The 23344-nt window shown below is 39.6% G+C and overlaps 1 protein-coding gene across 1 annotated transcript; it reads right to left on the bottom strand.

Moving 5' to 3' along the window:
- Positions 1-1141: 1141 nt before the first annotated feature.
- LOC117306351 (transcription factor 7-like 1-A) lies at positions 1142-22892 on the bottom strand. The gene is made up of 4 exons (XM_033790953.1): positions 22474-22892; positions 22260-22356; positions 15286-15395; positions 1142-1249 (listed from the first exon to the last, which is right to left on the bottom strand). The coding sequence occupies exons 1-4, from the start codon at positions 22681-22683 to the stop codon at positions 1142-1144; spliced, it is 525 nt and encodes a 174-aa protein (XP_033646844.1). The 5' UTR covers positions 22684-22892.
- Between the last annotated feature and the right edge of the window lie 452 nt (positions 22893-23344).

Genomic DNA, 23344 nt, shown 5'->3' with positions numbered 1-23344 from the left:
AATTCTATCATTTCATTGTTTATAACTTGTCCCTCCTGGCCGCGACATCATCTCCGCTAAGTTTCTACTTCTTAATTTCCTGAAACCTGTCCCGTTTTTTCGGACCACGTAAGAAATTAAAATTCCTATTTAGAAATATCTGCAGGCGGGGGACGGGTGAGCCTCTCGTAGACGATGGAGAAACTCAATGTGGGTCAGTAAAAACATATTTTCATCTTCAGTTTTTCGTTTTTAGTATCGCCCCGAATGTCAATCTTGCATTTCTATCTCAACAAAATCGGATTTCAGAATCGTAAAGTTGATATTAAATAGGGAGTATATACTACTGCATTTCAGACACATGTGTGGTGATGGGGTCCTGTGGTTTTTAATGTGCTTTTTCCAATAACTATTTCAAATATTTGCAGAATGAGTGCAGGCATATGGAGGCAACTGGGGTAATTGCCTTCCATGCCCCTGGTCATTGCCTTGGTGCCCCTAGCAGGCATAATACTTAATGGAGGCAACTAAGGTAATAGACCGATCCAGTAGGCTCCGCCCACAACGCACGTGTGAGCAAGAACACGTGGGGCTCTCCAATGCCTTTCTGCACAACTCTGCCGCGCGCGCCAATAATACGCGCACGCATGTCGGACCTTAGTGTCGGACCTTCGTTGCGTTGTGATTGGTCAATACGCAATGGGGCGGAGCTTAATGGATCGGTCTATTGCCTCCATGCCCTTGCTGGTCATTACCTTGGTGCTCCTTGAAATGTTCATCTTCCTACACAGATAAGCCCTTTACTAAAGAAAAACACTGTCTGAAATCTTACTGATTATGAAGTTCATACTAGAACCATTTTTTCTGTAAAATATTTCCCTCTGAAATGAAGTCATATTACAGGAAAACTGTATCTGAAAACCATTTCAAACAGCGCAACAGCTGATTTCGGTTAAAATTTTTGATTATTGGATAAAGGCAGAATGCCATCCTTACTATTTACATTTTTGTCAAGAGGGTTTGTGCAAATTTGGCGAATAAAACTGAGAAACACAGAGTGCTAAAAGAACTCCTGCTCGACACAAACACCAAAAACTCTGCTGCATTTAAAAAAAATCATTCAATGTTCCATCTAAAATGCGGGTAAGTATGCTCTTTATTTTCAGCGGGTCTTGTTTGACTGGCAGAGAGAGTGCAGATCCGGGGAAGGTTGTTCCTTGACATTTTTACGGCCACGCCGAAGCCGCTGACCCCGTTTAAGGGTGCGTACCTACGGAGTAAGTCAACAAACGGTAGTTAACTCTGAGTGGTCACATTAACTACCCCTTGCTCCATCAAGTGCTGTCTAAATTTTTATGTGTTTGGGAGCACACATTTCCAGCGAGCTGTCCTGAAGAGGGCATTCCATTACGGTGATTGTAGCGTTATGCTTTTGTACACACTATCAATACATCATTCAATTGCAGGCTTTCTGGCCGTTTTTTTTCCTTCCCTTTCTGTCCTTTCAGAAGAAGGCCCGAGTGAGAAAAATAAGGGGGGTGACGGACTAACATAATAAAAGGTCAACGACCGAGCTCTTGCAAAAGCTGGGTGCAACAAGAAAGACTCTTTCTTTTTTTTTTTTCGGGGAACAGGCAATGTTTTCGAGACAGGTCACTATTCCAGAATCGCTTGAAGGTCTTTGTGGGTAAATATACGAAGAAAGACAGAATTTGTGGTCCTTTTTTGTTTAGCATTTCCCCCTTTCTAATCCTTCTCTCTTACAAAATGTTTATGGAAACGTTAAAAGTTTCTTAGATGCTGAAACTTAGGAGTAACTTTCCTCATTTGCAGAACAGTGGGAAACCTTTTAGACAACTGGAGAGCTGTCTTCACGTCTCTACAAACCAGTTAATTTTTTTCCTTTCTAAATACTCCAAAACGTAAGGAAAAAACATCATGTAAAACTCCCATTTGAGTAGCATTGTAACCAGTAACCACTGGTTCCGCAGAACCAACACTACTCAAAAGAGATTTTCACATGGTATTACCGCAAACCTCTCTCACTTCACATCTATTATTACCTTTCCACCATGCAAACCTTGACTCTTCTCTGACTAATTCTCTGCATTTTTCATTTATAGTTAATTAAGAAGTGTCTTAGTTGTTTTTCCATGATCGGAAAACCACATCTGTGTAAAGTACACTAACATCTCACTCACTCGCCTACCCCCCCCCCCCCCAATCGACCAATAATAGAGTCGTTCCAAGGGCAACTATTAAAGGGCGCAATATTAAATGTGGCAACAATCAATGTGGAAACCGTACAGTCTCTCATGAAATATTCACACACCCTTCGAGATCATGTCACGTCCACGACTAATTACACCGGGCGGTTTAATCTTTGCTTCGTACTACTCTTTCAGAAAAGGAGAGGAAAAACTGAAAGTGTATACCCGTCTAACGGCAAACAAATTTCAAGAGAGAAAATGTTCATCTCCCACAGGAAAGTGAGAATTAAGTCAACCACGACCAGCTTATCAACTTCAGAAATTAAAAAAAAGGGAACAATTACTATCTGAACTTGAGGTTCTCGGTTGACAATAAAAAATGCAGCAAAAAATAAAAACAAGCTCCTCTCTTACGAAATTAGGAAACAAGCCAGCCTGCGAAATTGCTTAAAATAATTCCGTAAACAAAATTAGTGAGCAGTAATGAAAAGCCAAGTGAGCAACGGCTGGGGGAAAATGAAATTTAATAATGCCAGGGAGAGAGCGGTTAGAGGATTGAGAGAAAGACCAGTTAGCCGAGACAAGTGGATTATTTTGTCAATATATAAAATTTGTAAGCTACATCAGCGCAAGACCTTTACATTTCATTCATCTGCTTGGAACAAAAAATTTGCGATCTGACTGGGAATTAGAAAAATGGGACAATCCCCATTGTCCCTGTATGTAATTAGCCCAGTTAATTATCATCGGGTTACAAAGATTACTCCAATTAACAAAAGCGTTTAATAAGAACGTTCTTTTTTATTGGAGGGGGGGGGGGTGGGGTGGTATCAAGCTGGAGTTTGTGGCCGAAGGAAAAAATCAGCATAAATTGTTTACAAATCAATCTACAGCGGTCTCTCTACAGCTGACCAAAATGCCAGTTATTAGACCTGGGGACCAGTTCAGGCTTTGAAATAACCCACAGCAATTGCAAGGTTCCAATATAAACTTACACTTTCCCCATAATAGAAGAGCCCCCCCCCCCCCCCCCCCGTACCAGAGGAAAATTGACAAGCCCTTTCAAGAGAGAAGTTTAAGGCCTGCTAGTTAAACTTTACTCCAAGTAGTTCGGCTAGCTAGTTCAGTGCTGAGCAGCATCCCTATTTTAGACACAACATGGAGTAGAAAAGCGTATGGACTAGTTAGTGACATGACAAGCTAACTGGGCCCAATTTCATAGAGCTGCTAAGCGCAGAAATGTGCTAAGCATGAAATTTCTTCCTTGATAAAAACAGGATTACCAGTCAAATTTCCACGTGATTTTCAGGACAAGCAAACAAAAGCTGAAAATCAGTAACAAGAAATATGCAACAAATAGAAATTTGGTTGGTAATCCTGTTTTTGTCATGGAAGAAATGTCATGCTAAGCAAATTTTTGTGCTTAGCAGCTCTTTGAAATTGGGCCCTGGTCTTGCTCGCTAGTCACTTAAAACATTAAAGGCACACCCTCCAAGGCTTTAATAAATATGTGTTGATGAAAATGCGCATAAAACAAGCTTACAATGTTATTTGCATCATTTTTTGTTTAAGTACACTAACCCAACAAAAGTTTTTTTAAAAGTTTCATAAACTGAAAAAACTTGAGAAGTGGATACTTCTCTCTGCATCATTCAGCTACAAACTGAAAGAGCAATATCAACAAAAAATATTCTAAACAACAACTTTCCATACACATCAATGCAGGCTGCGGGCACCTTTAAAGGTTGGAGAGAGAAGGTTGGAGAGAGAAGGTTGGAGAGAGCCCCTTTAGAGAGTCGAGTTTACCAATAAAGTTCAGACAGAGCAGACAAAGTCACGACAGACACAGAATACGAAGACGAAAAAAAAGAAAAACATGACATAATGTTGAGCAGTGGCAAAGCAAACCGGACACTAAATTTAATGATCACACTGGATTAAGACCCGTTAATGGTGTTGGGCGACAGAGAAGCATTAAAAGCGGCTCCGATAATTCCCTCCCTTAGCCGTCCCCTAACCCCCTCCCCCTTCCCCTTCCCTCCTACGCACTGACTACAGCTCAATTTACAAATCCAACCATACGGACAAGCAATGTTTGCTCTGTCGAATTCCGTTGCTAAATAAACAGGAAGACAAGACAGAGGCGGACAGTCTTTTTTTTTTTGTCGATATGGAGCTTGAGATCATTTTCGAGGTGGATTGAAGAATCGTATTAGGACAAACGTTTATGTACACAGTGAGGGGCTAGCATATATTGTGTTGATGGAGAAGGAATCTCTGACAATAACAGTAATCATAACAACAAACAGTCATTGAAAATTGCCAAAATCTTCTCAATGAAACAAAGGAATTTTGGTGTTTTTTGGACCCCCAGTTTTAAATTTGGACACCCTGTTTTGTTTGTAACTTCATGTAAAGGGAACAATTCGGACATCCAGTTTTTTTAAATTTCCAGCCCACTTGGACACCCTTTTTTCCAATTCATGGCTAAACCATGTAATGATCTCGGGGCAGCCATTTTGTTAAGCAGCCATTCAGATAAATATAACCCAAACAGAGACTTGTGAAGTGCAACAGGTAGTCTGGTAACGCTTTGAGAAACATTAGCTATCATTGGTATTACTATTAGCCACAGGGAACAAGACCAGCAGCTTAACAAACATCTACACAACTCCTTTAACAATGAACACTACCCCTACACTCCAGCCCCCCCCCCCCCTGTTGCCATGCAATCCATAGTACACATCACATGCCCTGGCAAAGGTCAACTAAATATGACCTCTAACTGTGCCCTCTGACCCCCACATGTCCAATTCAATCAGCCGACTTCCTGGTGAATGCTGGATTCTTTTCCCAACGGAAATCCGATAGGTTGGCCAGCCAAGGGGCTTGGCTGGCTGGCTGCGAGCTGGCACCAGTGATCTCTACTACCACTTCTTGCGAAGAACAAAAATATCATAATAGTTTTGTCTATCTGGGTTCAACATAGTTCAGACTGGCGGCAGTTGTGGAAGGCAGTCAAAGTTTTCACTGTGAAGATTTTTATGATTTGGTAATCACTCTTAAAGTTAATGGCTATAAAAACTTGGGCCTACTAGGTAAGAACATAGGATCTGGTCGTGGCTCTATAGGAAGTACAGCAGCTTCGGAAAGTGTAAAGCATTCTGAGAATCATTTTCACTTTGATAAAGACACTAGTTTTATCCCCCAAATTTGAATGTGAGAAACATTTCTGCCAGATACGATTGTGTATTCCAGTGTGCTCCAGTTTTTTTGCGATATCTTAAAAATGCTACAACCTTTTGAAATAAAATATTTACAGAATAGTTTTATCATATTATCTTTATTTATATAAGATAACAAAAATCAAATGGTTCAAAAACCAAAGCTTTACTTAGCCTTTAAGAAAGACAACTTGAGTCAAAAATGGGAAAGTTTTGGGGGATAAGCCAAAACTTTGGCAGCTAAAACAAAATAATTCATACACACGCCATCATACAAACAAAGTTTCAGCATGTAATCTTATCCCTTTCACAAAAACACAACACTGAAAGTATCGTCTACAAAAGCTAAAAGTATCATCTGTAAACTTGGTTGTACCCTGGTGGGGACACTCCATTGAACTCCCAGCGTGCCATTCCCGCTCATCAGATCTGGAAATCTCTCATTTGCATTGTGAGTTGTGACTTCCACTCGCTGCGTTTTTTTGCAGATGTGGCTTTTGTCGTCAGTGTTCATTTTTTCTTGAGTGTTTCCGCTGATTCTATTGGGAATTGCTCTGGAGTTACACATTATGTATTTTCCAGATCTTATTTCAATTTTCAATCTGTTATATATTTTTGTATGATTTATTGAATAGTCACAATGAATGTGTTCTTGATGGTTGAGTTGGGGCCTAATAACTGGAAAACAAGTAAAATAAATCCAACATAAATGAAATACTTATACTACAGGCGGAAATGCTTTTAGGCCCATCACTGTTTAGAAGAAGACAAAAATGAACATAACTATGCAAAGACATGTTACATTACTGACTGAAAGTTCTGCCTCACGACAAAATTTATGACAGAACTCTGACAAAAGAATTCTCCAAAAAAGCTTAATATGCATATCATTGTCTTTGACAGCTACCAATAGTGTCCATTACATAAAAACTGCATGAAGCTTTCGACAAGAAATTGCAGAGGATGATAAACATAATTGCTTCTGGATTTTCTTTTGCAACTCGGACACATTTGAAAAAACCTCATGTAGTGACCTCTGATACAGCTCTTTGCCATTCAAAAGGCAACCGTCCAAAGTTCATCTCGGTTCGAGTCATTTGTCCCAAACTGGATACATGGTTGCAAAGAAAAGAAATGAAAAACTAATTTGCGACGACGGGAACACGTGCAACTTCGCAAACAATATAAATTAAATGAACATTCATTCACTGATAAATTAAAAATTAAATTGTGTACATGCATGCTGTGTATGCTCCCCCTTCTTCCAACAAAACCTATCCATCAGCTACCTCTACAATAGGGGTCGGATTTTTTGCCTGAACCGTGCAAATGGCTTGTCTTGCCACTATTGTCGCCATCACACCCTGCGCCCTGACACACCGCTAGAAAGAGCCGGTTGAACTCTTCCAGTTTTTTTTTTATTTTGTGGTGTTTGTTTCTCTTTTCCCCTTTTCTATCCCCCCTCAAGAAAGGGGCCCGCCACTCGGAACAATGCCTGCCAGCAAGAGAGCCTGACCGACTCAAAGACCTCTTGCCCGTCCATCAAACCGTTTGCACAGTGCAAACACGATCGGCGGAGACAATGGCCCCCGGAATGGGCCTTTGACTGGAGCCTCTATTCACTACACACGGATCAGGAAAGCATTTGGTAACTCGAACCTAAGTAAAGCTGCACACTGCACAGTACATCCTTAACGATAGGTCTACTACAAGCATAAGAAGAAGACGAGGGGGGGGGGGCAAATATAAATATACAAGGGCTAAAGACCTGAACATGTTCTAGGAGAATGTCGTTTGAGAACTCGGGAAGGTGGTGGTTTTTTTTTGTAAAGCGATTCACGCCAAAGGAAGAGGGTATTCATCTTCCGGACCGGGGATTGGGGCAGAACTTCTCCTGGTCACTGTCCTCGGGCTCGGACCAAAGGGGGGGGGGGGGCGTACAAGCATGACAGTTTCTTAAAAAGGGCACTCTGAAGGGGGTCACTGTGTTTAAACACTTCGCCAGGATGAGAACGAAGTTGGGCTTTCTGTGGTTGACTCCCTCCCCCCCCTCTACTCGGCTTTGCCACAAGAGCCTCCTGACAAAGACCTAATCTCACCCAAGAAACTATCCCTCTACTTCTTAAATAAACGCACACACACGTAATGTACACAAGCCAAGATTTAGGATTAGCCTCTCACTTGCCTTTTAAAGCCTGGGCGCTAACGTTTTAACCAAGGGTTGAGAAAGGAAAAGTTGGGAGATCTTTGTGGACTGAAACTTTTCTCTCCATAATGAGGACGACGGGCGTTAACGAGGAAGACAACAAAGCAACTTCAAAACATAAGGACTGACGGAGATGGATCGACTTTCAAACGTTTTAGGAAAACAACTTTCTCCAGGGAAAGACAGCAACAATCCTTTTTTTCAATTCATCTGAGCACACAAGTATGCTTGGCTCGAACAAATCACAGGGCCATCCAGAATAGTTCATGTTTTGTATTAATTTTTAAATTGTTTTGAGCAACCCACCAACTCATCGAATGGCCTCATAATAACCTAAATATTGAATTGAAGAACAAAGTAATGCCACAAATGAACCAGATATTTTAGAGAAAAGGTCTACAACATCAGTAGTTTTCAATGGCTTTGCCTGTTCCAAACAACTTGGTAGTTTAGTTGGGAACGAAAATGACGATCTTGGCCAGCTTGGTATTTTGTTTAAAAAAAAAAAAAAAAATAATTCCTTTTTACTCTTAGTTATTGCTTTTGACCCATCCACCCAAAATTTAGAAACACCATGTGGAGTTTATTCATTCTGGCTTGTCGAACGCTAACCTTTAATCAGAAAACCCAAAACAAATGTTGAATAAAAATTCTTAGTAAGTGAATCAGCTTAACAAAACGGTAGTATGATGGTTCATATTTGAGAACATACATTAGGTGTCAATGAGAGTACATAAGACTAATGGTGACAAATAAAACCTGCTAAAGAAATCGTCTATCGATAAAATTCTGTAAACCAACAGTTTGCCCCTGAGAACACAATACCACAATGGACAGTAGGCCGGGCTGGAATGTTACAGAAACCTCCACGAGACTTGCATCTCAAAAGTTCCACTGGACCAGAAATAAGTTTTACGAGACCCGACATATTTGCTGATCATTTAGGAGGAGATTGGGACCTGAGGAAGGAAACCAGCGAGAGCCATTGCTGACTAAATGGTCTGAAAGACTAAGACAGGCCAGATACTTCACGGAGGCAACACAAGCGATTGTCTCCATGCGCCCTGGTCATTGCCTTGGTGCCCTGAATATGCTCCAGTAGAGGAGAAAATGCCTCGGTGCCCTTGCTCTTTAACAAATAAGCATACAGGCCAGCTAAGATCTCAACTTACAGTTAATGTAGATCAAAGGGCAGGAATTCTTAACCTCTGAAGAAAACAGCAGCTACTGGTTTTTTTTATTTAATTTTTTACAAAATTTAAAAAAGAAAAGTAAAAGGTAATTATTATTTCCAATTATCATTATGTGATCTTTTTTAATGAATTTAATTAAAGATTCTCAGTTTTGGCTAATTCCTCAGCAATTTGTGACTTTCGTTTTTATCATCTCTTTTTTCGCGAGAGAGAGAGAGAAAACGCTGGAAAATTTGATTACGGAAAGCCGATCATTGCAGATACTGGAATGGTTTTCCATCTGGTACTCTAGAATTTGTGTCTCCAGATTTGATGCGCTAATTTTAAAAAGAGGGGATGGGGGTTCAGGCTCAGGATTTGCAACCTTTTGGGTGCTGTGGGCAAATCTTGGGCCGATGTTAAAAACTTCTTCCGAGTCCTAAAACCTTTGCAGAAGATATTACTTCAAGAAATTTGTTGAGGAATATTGAAAAAGCCGTTGGAACGTCAGGCCATGAACTATCTTTTACATTTATACAATAGGCCCTTTTGGTTGGTAGGCAGTTTGCAACAGCTACTTCTATTTTCCACTTTCGATTGAAAATCACTCCGCATTTTTTTCTCTTGCACTCCTTCAACTTTATGCATATAAACAGCAGGCTGTACACAGACTGGCCACTCATTAACCCCCTTTCTTTTCAAAAGTCATTAAACAGTTTACATAAAAAGGCAGTTACCAAGTCCTTGTGTGTGTGTGTATAAAGGCCTCTTGGACCAACAACTTTTTGCTCCAAAGGTTGGGCACACATCATTCAAACAATATCCTCCATCCACCAGAAGAACATAAAACCCAAGTGCATTAGCAACCCAACTTGTTGAGTTAACAATACAGACAAACCACAACCACAGGAGTTTCATGGAAAAAGCTCTGGCACACAGGGGGGGGGGGTGCTGTACTTGTAATGGACTGCCCAATTACAAAAATAAACAGGTCAGGGGTCATGACTCAGCTGTCAATCATCCCTTGACCCACTTTGCATCTCTGGCCAAAAGGTGAGGAACAGAGGAACCAGTCTCGGAGCAATTATGCACTTAGCGAGTTGAGGTTTTCTTTAGGGGGGGTGTTTTGTCTTCCTCTGTTTTAGGGTATAAATGGAATTCACACTGGGTCTTTTGTGGTTGTGATATCAGACTTTTAACCATTTAAAAATCTGTTGTTTTTTGTGTTGTTGGTTTTTTTTTTTGGGGGGGGGACTATGTCCCACCTGGAGTTTGGAAAAAATTCAACCTGTTCTTTCAGGTTATGATAAGTGGTTTGGGGCAATGTTTCTGTGAAGACTGTATGTATACCACATTCCTATAATATGAAGGAAGTACAAGGTTTCGACTGAATCTGTAAAGGCAACAGATGTGTTTACGGATTGATGGATGGCTTAGGAGTTGCACAGTAATAATAATTGCAGACACAATTATTGTTTGAATATTAAAGAGAATGTGGATAGTAATGAGTTTAAGAGATTGGGCTAAACAGATAGCTCAGTTGGTAGAGTGCCTGCAATTTGAACTTTGAAACGGCAAAACTGTTTTCATTCTGCAAAGGGGACTTCCATTGGACAATCTTGAAATCTATTGGAACTTTTTTGTTTAAAGGGACATTGAAGCCAGGGCCAAGGCCAGAGCAATCCTCCATGCAATTCCAGTCGTTGATTCAAATCTCACTCTAGTCAATTTGTCTTTGTTCAACAACAAATCAAAACCAGAAAGTGATATATTTCTCGTCTAAATATCTTCTCAACTAAAACCCATGCAACAGTTGGTACAGTACTACCCAAGTGTCATTTCAGAACCTCAGATATTTTCTTCAATGCTCAAGAAGTCATGACCCCCTGCCTAAGAAAGCAACCAAAACACTCTGCTTCCACGTTCACACTGAACTAGACGCATCAAGTCCGGCCCTTGCAGCGACTCGCAGAGCACATTGCTCCCTCCACAGTCCAACCAAACAACTTGTGTCAATACATCCAGACCTCTCTAAGGGTTACTGTCATACCCAAAGAACCCTGTCAATTTACCCCGATAAAAATCTACATTATACAGTTTTTATTTATTCTCTGTTTGTCTCTGGGTGGTGAAGGATGTTAAGGGAGGTCTTACCTGGTCATATTTATCTTTTAAGAGGGGGGGGGGGAGATCGCGGGAAAGGTGATCATCCAAGATTGTTTTTTTTCCCACCGAATTGGCCGTTGTTTTTCTTCACAGAAATATTCTTTTTTTAAACTGTGTGACTGTCATCAGTAACAAAAACTGCTGGCGGTTGGAACAGATTTCTCGAAAGGCATTGTTCCTTGGTATTGTTTGCCGCTGCCTTAGCCATGTGCGCCCGATCCAGTATTTATTATATCTGGCACATGCGTGCGTTTAGATCTAGCTTAATTCCCACATAAATGGTTTCTCTTAAAAATTTGGCCTTTATGGATGACACGCACACACACGCATTGATCTCATTTTAATCAAAAGGAATAGAAAATACTGTACCGTTCTACATTCATAACCAAGTGACCCCCCCCCCATACCTTTCATGCGTGGATTAATTTTGCCGTGGCTACCTATGCTTGTGTACATTTAGCACACTTTCATAATTTCTTCAGTCTATACTGCTAATTCTTTGACCACGAGTGCGTTTTCTTTTTAAATTTTCCAAATATTATTTTAACCTATTTGCAAAATCCAATAAGAGCCAAACAATTATTATATTAAAGTTAAACACATAAAGGGAGGATGTACCTACGGTATTTTACACCACGAATTAATGTCCATAAAAACTTACTTGGTAAAGAGCACTGGAGAGCAGCTGATAGTAATACAAATTTAGAAACGACCTCCGTTGAAATAATGGAGTTTTAGGGAAAGAGCTATTTTTTGTATTAACAAATTTGTATCTGAGAAAATATTCAGACATGAAGCCATTTTCAATCATTTTATAGCAGACAGTTCTTTGCATCAAGGGTTTTTTTCTTCATTATTTTCTTGCAACTTTGATGTACAATTCCGTCCAAATTTTCACATGGTGGGGATACTCCAAGTGAGAATACTGGTCTTCGACAATCACCAAAAACTACACCCCACCGTTAAAACTGTCTCCACATTTATCACAGAAATTTCAAATCACCATCTAACAACTGCCCAATTCCCCGAACACACAAGCCAAGACAAACGCAAGGCAAAACCCCTAATCTATGCTATACTCCAGGCCAACTGTTTTTGGGGGGGGGCATTTACAAAAATGATTGTGCATTAAGTCAATTAAGATTGATTCGGCATTGCCCCCGTTCGATATTAATTAACCCGTTTAGATATTGGGCATGGATCCTGTACAGGTGTACGTCACGTGTACGTTAGATTTCCCGCATTATCCACGTAGAGGTACACGGCGGATACGTGGAACATCGCGAGAATTAAACACGGTTTTACGAGGTAGTGAACTGGTCTATCGGGAAAAAGAGGGGCTGTAAATTTAAATCAATTTGGAACGTCTGTTTTATGGACTGTGTGACGGTAAACTTTGCCAGGTAAATTCCAGTTGGTTTAAAGGTTATCCATCCCTCATGAAAAAAAAATTAAAATGTCTTTTCAAACATTTTGTTTATTTTGTTCTCTTCTCCCTCATTATTAAAGGTGATTTATGAACAATAATTTAATGATATTCTGAATCTGAGTACACCAATGAAGAATACATCAGATTTTGATTTTCCCTAAGAAGGTTACTAAATCTGGAATAACAAATATAAAAAATCTGAGAAACAATTAGACTGCGAGAAATATTTCTCTGTGTTGTGTCTTCCAATTACGGATTATTCTTCATGTGTTGACTACATGAAATGAAATTTTCACAGGTTGGTTTTATTGAATTAGACCAATGAAATGATTCCAAAAACCGAGCCAATACTTTGTTTGCAAAGGATTTTTAACAAATCCCCTCATTTATAGATTCTGATTATATAGAAGAGCACCATGCAATCAAGCTTTAAAGTGATTTAGAGTGAATATTTTAAGCAATTTTTTCTAATCCGCTTAGACGTCATCTTCAATATTAAAACTGTTGCCAGCAACGCGTCGTCGCCATTCTGCGTTAACTACTTAAACACCACTAGGGTACAGGCAACCGGCCGTCCACGGACAACCAGTTATGATGAGAGTTGGTGTAATTCATCAATGGTCGCTGTACTGTTATATCAGTCTCGGTGATGTGTACAAACAAATGGGAGCTCCGGTTGGTAGTTTAGGGTCAAAGGTCACGTCCACCGAGCCCTCATGCACAGCTATGTAAACATAACAATGTGCGGGACAATTTAGCAATACAGTAGGGTTTTTTCGGAGCACACAGACCGTGTTTACACACAACTCCAGCGAGTAGAAAGGGTGAGCGGAAGAACGGGGGAGAATAAAAAAGAAAAGGGAGGCTTCACTGGAAAACTCACAATGAACTTTAACGACAGCCGGATTGTTGGTAATTAGAAGTTCACGATTTTTTAAATGTCTAACGGGAAGAAGGGTTGTGAACTAATGATTGTGGATTGGAATCTGTTAAATACACAACAAGGTTATATTATAGTATGTCAACTGCTACAGTTGAGAAACTATTTTTAGGGGGAAAAGTTGAATGGACTCTTTTTTTTTAGAGATGAAGTAGAAAATTGAGAATCTGATTTAAAAAATAAATTATGTTAGTGCAGTCCATCATGATTGAGATGCAATTTGTAGAATGGAGATATTATGTCTGCTCCAAAACTAAAACAAACGTTAACTTCTATTTGCGTTGGTTTGACAAATAGTGCCAGGCGAGCCGAGAAACATTAATGCATGAAATTTGGAGGTTGCTAGGGGCTGAAATGCGAACACATACAAAGAAGAAAAAAGGAAGAGCATACAATGCGACGATGTAAAAGCATGGTCTAATTCTCAGCATGACAAAAATTTAATAAAACAGAACACTCGTGCCTGCTGTGTGATTGTAGTGTCCGAGATTAAAAAACAGGGTAACCAAACGAAATATCAGCGTCACCTTGAACGAGAAAATGTGCCAATGTATATTCAAGTGTTTTGATTGAAAGCAAAAGGCAACTTTCCGCAGTGTGGCACACTTTCCTAATTGAAAGGCTAGTGGAAAACCTGTAGGTAGAACACTACTCAATACGGCTGCCTTCAATACAAGCATGGTTGTCGAGAAAATAACCAGTGAAAATTCTACTGAAAAAGATGTTTTCACGAAAAAACAGCGGCTGATATATTTGTTATGGTTTTTGAACTGTTATGGCAGGAGATATGTTATCACTCAGGAAATACTAGTGACTTTGGGAGATCCCAAAGCAACATAAAATCAGCAAAATACATTTTTCCTGGTTAGAAAGACTTTTTTATACACAAAAACCTCAAAAAGCTAGGCAAAAAAAAGCAGGACTGAAAAAGGGACAGTATATCATAAACTTTCTACTTAATCTGACACCTGTTGTTATAAACTGATTTCTACAATCACGAAATTGATTGAAATGGGACAATACCATAGATTTAAGTTACAAGGTAAACAAGATAAGAAGAACGAGTGCAGCTGAATTCAAAACCAGTGTCGAATCATCCTTTAATAAGGAAGGTGGACAACACCACAGAGAAATTGACAATATTTTCTAATCTCAAGTGTATATCGCGGCATTTTAGTGAAGAGTCCGAGTGAAGACACCATTTCTCGGAGACTCAAAGAAAGCTCTTCCCCGCGCTGGTCACCGCCCGTTGGCAGTGCACGTGACGCCGGGTGGATAACGTTAGCGTAGCGACAGACAGAGTGTCAATGTCAGATGACGACTGTCACGAGGCGCAGCGATAGGTGAGACGTCTGGCTTCGCTTAAGCACCAGGTGTAAAGGATGAAATGTATTTGATTCATCAACGCAAAGACCACCATAAAAAAAGGACTTCAGCAGCCGAGGCAGGTTTTTTTTTATGAGCTGTTTCTTAGAGGCAAATATGGAAACCAAAAAGCTTCCTTAAAGTTGAGAATCTGTAATTTGATTTTACACTTTGATGATTTAGTTACATTACAAACATAAATTCCAACATTTGTTTTTAAGATCAGTAATCTTGTAAATAAAAGTACCAATAAAAATGATTGACAAATCTAAAAATCTATTTTCACAAACATTGTGGTAGAAAATATGAATCACAAGACCGAACATGCTTGGCGTCAAAGAAATGTATTGAGGCTGTGCACCAGCCTAAAAATTGTGAACACCGAGCAATTAAAACTAAAATTTATACACAAATCTGAAAAAAATGGTTTAACTGGGGCACAAACTACGAATCGCAAGGCCAAAATAACCCAACATGCTTATATCGACTAATAAAATGTTTTGAGGCTCATAGCTTCTGCCTAAAAATTGTGAACACGGCGCAAAACGATAAGTCTACATAAAACGAAGTTGAAAATTTGAAAATTGGACTTACCGAAGAGCCGGGTACCATGGAGCCATTTGGGTGGTAACCCCCAGCGATGATCGCCAGGTTGCTATAAGCTGCAAACCGTGCAATATCATGGAAATGCTCCGCTTTGCTGCCTGTCAGGAAAAAATGACCATGGGGAAGAAAATAAATAGAGTACAACATAAAGATCTAAGATACCGCTCCACTTTATGGTGGAGGGGCGCAGAGAAAACTTAATCCCTTTTGGATAAATGATCAATGAGGATTGACAAGTGGGGATTATCCCTTCTAAGAAAATCAGTTTTCATAGCTTAGTGTTAAAAAGGGAATACAGAAGAGTTGGTCATTTCACAGAGGCAATGGTGGCCTTGATGGGTCATGCCCTTTGGAGCCCCCTGCCCTACCCTTAATATGTTCGAAATTCTCTGCCAAAGAATTGACATTTTTCCATTGCCCTCTTGCCCTTAAAAACTGACTTGTCCTCAAGAAAATTGCCTACCAGAGTACCAGTGCCCTTATAAAATGGCTTGCCCTTATATGAATAAAGTATGAGACCTTTCACTGATTCAGGGCTCAAATTTGGTGGGAAAAACCCACAAGATCTCAATACTTCTAGTTCAAACAATTTACTGCCAGACCAGAAAACTGTGTAACAGACCAGAATTGAAACGAGAAGAAAAAAACACTAAAACAATTTCACAGTTTGAAAGTAAAAAGGCATTAAGAGTTTTCAGTGATGTCTCAAAAACCCGACCAAGAAATTTTCAAATTTTTACCTTCATTTTTATTGTACTAAAACTACTGAACTGATTCCAAAATAACAAAGGTAAACTTTGCCTTTAAAGAAACTAATACAGAAAAATGACAGAACTTCAACAATATTAAATTCGTAAGCCGAACCTCTCCGTCAAAGATTTTTTTGTACAGCGAGTAGTCATCCATACAGGAGGGTCAAGTTCATAATATAAGCAAGTGTAATTAACGTCAATATGGCTTGTTCATTAACTGGTTCACTGCACAATCTGTTAATAAACAATCCATGCTTGGCCTTGGGAACCAGCTCGACAGCAGTTCCCTCAACCTGTCTTTCATAATGATTTTTCCATTTCAAGCGACGACCCTCGACATTAATTTTATTATTTTTTTTTTTCAGAAAAAGTTATCTCATATTTCATAATGATTATATGTAAAAAGGGAAGGGACTAATTTAATTTACAGTAGCTTCTTACCAAAGCTGAGTAAATTGTTGCAGATTACCAGTCAAAATACAATATGATGTACAGACGTGTATCTAACTGGTTCCCATTAATTTAATGGTTAGCAAACAGAACCAATAAGCAGATTTTCTGATCATCAGCCCTACGTTAATGTTTTGGCCAGAATTTGCTTTTACAAATGCACGGAAAGGTCGCAGAAAAATGAAAACAGGTTTGTAACCATGATTTAATAATATTGAAGTCTTATATAGCGCACATATCTACCAAACAAGGTACTCAAGGCGCTGAGTTAATAGAAACTCTCAGAAAGATAGGTTAATGCAGTGATGAATTCTGAGACCCAATTATGTAGCACCTTTATGATTTCAAGATATGTTGTTAAAAAAGGAAAATTGTGATCTACATCATGCTTGATCCAGAATTTGGTACTAAAATTGCCAAACTTGCTTAAAAGCAGGGAGTCAAAATGAAATAGAATTTAACCTAAACTTGGACAAGGCAAGGTATTTTCTTTGATGGGGCACCAATGCCAAGACCAGGGCATCATAAGACATGATACCTCTGTGGCCCCTAACTTCCCTGTGCCCCACACCACCATGAATATCACACAGAAATGTTAAGGGTCTGAAAACATTTAGCAGGTCTGGAATTTCAACTTTGAGAGGGCAAGGCCATTTTCATTTTGCAAAGAGTACTTCTATTGAAAAATCTGAAAGTTTACAGGAAAAATATGAAGGGGCACAAAGGGCAAGACCAGGGGCAACTGAGGCGATGGCCTTTGTAGCCTCCATGCAATTCAAGGCTTGATTGACTTGTTCATAACACACTACCAGTAATAAATATCAGGGGAAAAACAACAACAATCAGTTCAAAAGTAGCCAACTCATCAATAAATATTACATCCCTTTTAATGAGGCAGCTAATATCATTGCATAAGCCTCCATAATTCATCTGAAAAAAACAACTTTCAATAAAAGATGCTAATTGTATGCAAATAATAGATGTTTTTATGAATAATAAACATCATCTCATGAATAAACAAATCACAATAGTACACAGCAGGGCACATTTTGGTCGAGTGTTAAATACAGCTATTACAGCATGTGTCAATTGTTTGGGTTCGGGACAGAACAGACGGCATGGCATTTTACACCCATAAAAAGACCAAAGACCACTCAAATATTTATCACCACGCTCTGCTAATGGAATAACCCAAAGCAGTGCAGAGTTTAAAGGGCTGAAATCAGCCGGTCGTAAATTCATAAAATTAGCAAATTATCACTGACATAATACACTTTGATGTTATTTGATGTTTCAAACAAGCCTGTACTTCACTGTGGTGAGGGCAACTCAAATCCTAAATAAAGGAACTTTTCAATATATGCATCTGAAAAACTAGAAAGTCCCACAATTTGTGTGGGTTTCGGGGTTTGCTTTCAAAACAAATCTTGAAGCCTGATAATTTACTGTTGCGAGGGCTAAGCAATTTTTATTTAGAGTGGGCACCAAGGCAAAAGCAAGTTTGTTATTTAGGCAACTACATTAGATTGATTGGCGTAATTTGACTAATTTATCAAAAGAACACAGTACGCGCCTTCAAGTTAAATAGTAAAAAAATAAAAAATCCAAGTTTACAGTTAGAAAATATGAAAACTCTAATCCTAAATAAATATACTGAGTTTCCTGTTTGAAATGTTTTAAAGCAATTTTTGTTGATTTTTTGGAGGAGGGGCTTGCTCTCAAAACAAATTTTCCCATTTCCGTGTACTTACTACACAGGTGACAATCTGCAGGCTTTACCAATTCCATCCAACCCCCCCCCCCCCCTGACCCCAAGAGAGCTCCCCCCTCCCAGATTGTACAGACTAAAGATTTAAAATGCAAATTTTGTCTGTGTGTCACGCATGGTCGGTTGGTTTCCGCCTGTATTGCAACAACACAATGCACTATGGGTTTTTTCCTCTCTCTCCAATCCAGCCGTCAAGCATGGGGCAGTTGGTGGACGGCATTGTGTACACGGGACAGAGAGATTTGTCATAATTAACCGTTTCTCTAGCCTCTCTCCCGAACCGACAGATATTGAAAACCTGAGGTGCTAATGGGAAACGAGGATGGATCCCAAACAGCTTTATGATAAATGCCTCAATTCATTTATGAAATTACACACCGTCCATAATTCATGATTGATTAATTTGTTGCAATTTACTGAATTTCAAATCATAACAAAATCAAGTATTATCAGATTGCAAAATCTTGGTAGGTCATCTGTATCAAATTTATTAATCCGAAATAATTTAAAAGAGCCTCATGATTATTTAAATAGGTTATATTTTTGTAATTTAAATACCCTGGACACTATTGGCAGTCTTCCCCATTGGTGTACCTCAACATATGCATAAACAAACAAACTTGTGAAAATTTGAGCTCAATTGGACTTCGAAGTTGCGAGATAATAATGGAAGAAAAAAACACCTTGTCACACGAAGTTGTGTGCTTTCAGATGCTTGATTTCGAGACCTCAAATTCTAAATCTGAGGTCTCAAAATCAATTCGCAGTACTTCTTTCTCGAAAACTACGTCACTTCAGAGGGAGCCGTTTCTCACAATGTTTTACACCATTAACCTCTCCCCATTACTCGTCACCAAGTAAGGTTTTATGCTAATAATTATTTTGAGTAAACACCAATAGTGTCCACTGCCTTTAAAGCAGACACAGCATGTTGTGTTGTCACTGTGCACCTGTAGTGTATTGAGGACAGCGCAACAAACACACAGTAATGCCAAACTCCGTCAGGCCAAAAATAACATGAAGGCAATGGCCTCCGTTGCCCCTGGACTTGGTGCCCCGTCAAAGGTTTTTGAAATTGGCCCCTGCTTGGTTGCTCTGATGCAGAAGCATCGAGACTGAGAGACGATACATGTTTCGAGTACCAGACAATGCACAATAATTGTAAAATGAAGCAAGATTTAGGAGTCTAAGATGGGTCATAACAAAATGCGCCATCATTAAAGCCATTATACACTTTCGGAACAGAAAAGAAAAAGAAAAAATTTCACAAATTTACAAATAACTTACAGGGTTTACAGAAGGTAATGATAAAAGAATTCTCTTGAAATATTATTCCATGAAATGCTTTACTTTTTGAGAAAAACATTAAAACAATTATCAATTCTCGACATCAAGAATTACGGATTTATAGTAAACACATGTCATGACACGGCGAAACAACGTGCGGAAACAAGGGTGGGTTTTCCCGTTATTTTCTCCTGACTCCGATGACCGATTGAGCCTAAATTTTCACAGGTTTGTTATTATATATATAAGTTGTGATACACGAAGTGTGGGCCTTGGACAACACCGTTTACCGAAAGTGTCCACTGGCTTTAAAAGGCTGCCATGGTATTCACTACTGCAATACACTACACATTCCTAATACACTATACAACATACAATGAACATAATGGTGTCGGCACACAAAAAAAACATTTGTCATCCATTCCATTTGTAAAAAATGAGTCATGTCTTGTGTAGCTGGTACCAAAACACAAACGCAACAGACAGTGGTCTGGTGCTGGCTTTAGATCTAACTGCGATTTGGAAAGCTCTATCAGACGAAACGTAAACACAACCATGTTGCTTTGAGGCTGATTCGAGTATCTATTACCAATGAGAAACAAAAAAATTCTCACAAAAGTACGAGATTTAACACTGGTTTTAAGAATGCGTTAAGTAGGTCTTGAACTTCCCTCTTGAAGGGGCTCAGCAATTTTCCTCTGGTAAGGGGCACTTCTATAAGGAAAAATGTAAGTTTGTTTTGAAACTTTGCAAAGGGCACCACGGCAAAAGCTTAGGGCACTGGCAATTGCTGTGGGTGCCGTGGGTTATTTTGAAGCTTAGTACAAGACGTAACAAATTGTTAAAACTTTCTTGATAAGTTTTACATCTGGGGGTTTTGGTTATCATGGAAACGGTTTTTAGAAAATATCAGGTTTTGTTTTAGGGGGTGTAATTTTGGGGGTTTTGAATGTTACTTGGGCATTTTGGAAATTTTTGTGACATTGTTATGTTCCCTTTAAAAATTGACTTGGAGGAATTGCTGGGTCTTCTATGCAATAAATAATGTACGACTATTTCAAATTGTGAACAATTGTGGCACGAGTTTTGAAATGTTCATAATGTATGTGCTTGAACCAGATGTTTGCACGGACCAGTGGGTATAAGTTATTCATCCATCACTAATCATTTCGTAGGAAACACAGCGACCCAATCCACCAAACAATACTGCCCCAGTTTCTATTGTTGACTTTTGTCATTTCCCATTAGTGAATTTGTTAATGTCGTGGATAAAAGGCTGGCCTCATTCTTGTTTATCTCCATTTATGCTTGGGTTGTTTTAAACCTAAAATTGTTAATAAAAATAATATTTTACGCGGAATACAGATTTGTTTCTTTTTAAGCTTCAAATCGCACTCGAAGAAAAATTGCTTTTAGGTTTGATTTTCCATCATGCCTAAAAGTAATTTAGCGTAAAGTAACCTCCCCTATAGTGTTAGCAAGAGGGAAAGGGGGGGGGTGTATGGGTGTCTTTTGGACATACTGTTTTAAATATGGACACTTTTTTATCTATGCAATATATGTAGTGTTACTAAGCGACCGATTTGGACACTCAGGTTTTAAAGTTCCAGCAAATTTTGACAACCTTTTACCAAACCAGTGCTACTATATCACCCCCCACCACCCTCGCTCTAGCCATTTATCACACAATTTTCTGCACATGCGCAGATTCGTGTGAACTGTGCTTCATTCATTAATCTCTTTACAATTTGAAATTATATATTTTTACTTGCGTTTTACTTGAAGTGCTTTCAAGATTTTTATTTTTTTGAAAGTCACGGTGCATACTGTATGTCATAACAGTAGGGCCTAATAATTCTATAATACATCATTTTCTGGCGGAAATGTTTGGACATTTTATGATACGTGTGGGCCTACACAACAAGTACAAAGTACTATCACACATGTATACTCTAGTAGAACTATGAGGTTCGTTCCTCTATCGTCTCTTTAGTGGAAACGAATAGCGGAATGAACCTCATAATTCAAGAAATAACAGATGTACTATGTAGACCTTACGTTAAAACCAGCAGTGAGGCATCAATCACTGCTTGACCAGGCATGGTTTGACATTGTGTTCTAGAATGCACTGCAACCATAACACGTGAATGAAATGCACAATTTTCATGAGAGTACTATTTGGGCCCCCAACCAAAATGGGGGAGCCCAGTTTACAATTTGACACCCACAACATGTAAACCTAGAGTCACCAACCAGTTCACACATGCTAGCCCATCCACAACAATGTGTTATCGTTACAATGGTGCCCAGTCAATGCAAAAATAGGTATTGCTCATCAAGTAGTTAGGGGTCTAGTGTCTATGTATACATTTCCTACTGCACACTGACAAGTAAGTGCAGCATGTTTACGTGTTGAGAGTACGGCCATTTTGTGTAACCCATTCCCCGCTATAGCAGATCAAATTTCGCACCTTTCTGACCGCACAGTCACACCATGGATTGCTAAGGCTAGTGATATTGCTCTGTATGACACACACGTGTAAAATGGACGGCCTAGGACACTGTTGTGGCCGCCAAAAACCACCAGGTCACTTTGTATACTGAGTCATAGCTTTCAGAACACACACAATTACACATAGAGCACAACACATGCAACTGAATACCCGTACAGAGCCGCGTTTCAACGGCGTGGCTTCACTACCCACCTTCGCCAACGGGGAGTCCATGTAGTTTTTTAACTCGTGCGTCTTTACTACTTGTGATCGAGTCCACATACTCGCTTGGTCCTAACCGTTTATTCCTCTGTGAAAAGACAGAAACAAACAGAAAAGAAGTTGGTTTTCAGGTAGGTTAGGAATCAGTGGACACGACAGGGGGTGTTTGAACGGTGGGTAAGGTTCAGGGGACACGGTAACATACCTGTGAAGTTGTGTTTGGTTTGGTGGAGCTGCTCGCCGATTCGCCTTCGTTCACAAGGCTCGATTTGACATCATTCAGGTGATCGAAGGATTCGCGTACTCCAACGGCATTTTCGTTGATTTTTTCTTCCTGTTCTCCTTCGGTATGGTAGGTTTTGGTCTCATCTGGTGGCCCATCGTCTTCACCACTACGGCTGGGCTGCTGTGGCATTGTACGGCCGGGTATAAAAATCCACGGGAAAAAAAATCGCGGCGAAACCGTTTCAAGTTGACTCCACTTTCTTTCTACGTCCTACGTCAATGAACTGGGACCATTCAGTTGTGTACAGACGCAAAGGCGACCGGCTAACATCAAAAGACTCCGCGCCCAGTGATTGACAGCCAGCCGTGTCAGCTGGGGGGCCAGTGTAGCCAATCAATTAACGAAGCATTTCGTGATGTCATGCACACCAGATTAATATTAACTACATTTCCGCTGCGATTGAAGGCCAACTGACCAATCACAACCCGATAGGCTTGATCTATGTAGGATTATCAATGAATATGCAGTGAATTCCTGACATTCCAGGCGCCTGATATGACTGCGATAGTCAGAGGACCCAGCGCCCCGGCAAAGACCTTACTAGATAAACAAGTGATTTTCCTGTGCGGAGCGGATGTAGTGTTTTCAGATGGTGCGATATACGTGCACTTGGGCTGACAAAAATAAACAACTGATTTCTATTTTGCACTGCATGGTGCTAATTGTATGCAAATACATATTGTATTCGTTGGTTAATGTGGCGTTGTACTTTAAGTAGGTTATATCATCAAGACCAAGTGTTAGGTAATGATTATAATAAGTAACAAAGGACACTCGCTGCTATTAAATT

This window comes from Asterias rubens, unplaced genomic scaffold (assembly GCF_902459465.1).
Source record: "Asterias rubens unplaced genomic scaffold, eAstRub1.3, whole genome shotgun sequence".
NCBI lineage: Eukaryota > Metazoa > Echinodermata > Asteroidea > Forcipulatida > Asteriidae > Asterias > Asterias rubens.
Note: the sequence above shows the minus strand (reverse complement) of the source record. Positions and strands in the feature narration are given on the sequence as shown.

What these genes read in the sequence shown, in the direction of transcription:
- LOC117306351 (XM_033790953.1), bottom strand. Translation starts at nt 22,683, where the DNA reads ATGCCACAGCAGCCCAGCCGTAGTGGTGAAGACGATGGGCCACCAGAT. An exon ending in AACCAAACACAACTTCACAG is followed by an intron (nt 22,357 to 22,473) that starts GTATGTTACCGT and finishes GTCTTTTCACAG; the next exon opens with AGGAATAAACGGTTAGGACC. An exon ending in CCATGGTACCCGGCTCTTCG is followed by an intron (nt 1,250 to 15,285) that starts GTAAGTCCAATT and finishes CTTACTCCGTAG; the next exon opens with GTACGCACCCTTAAACGGGG.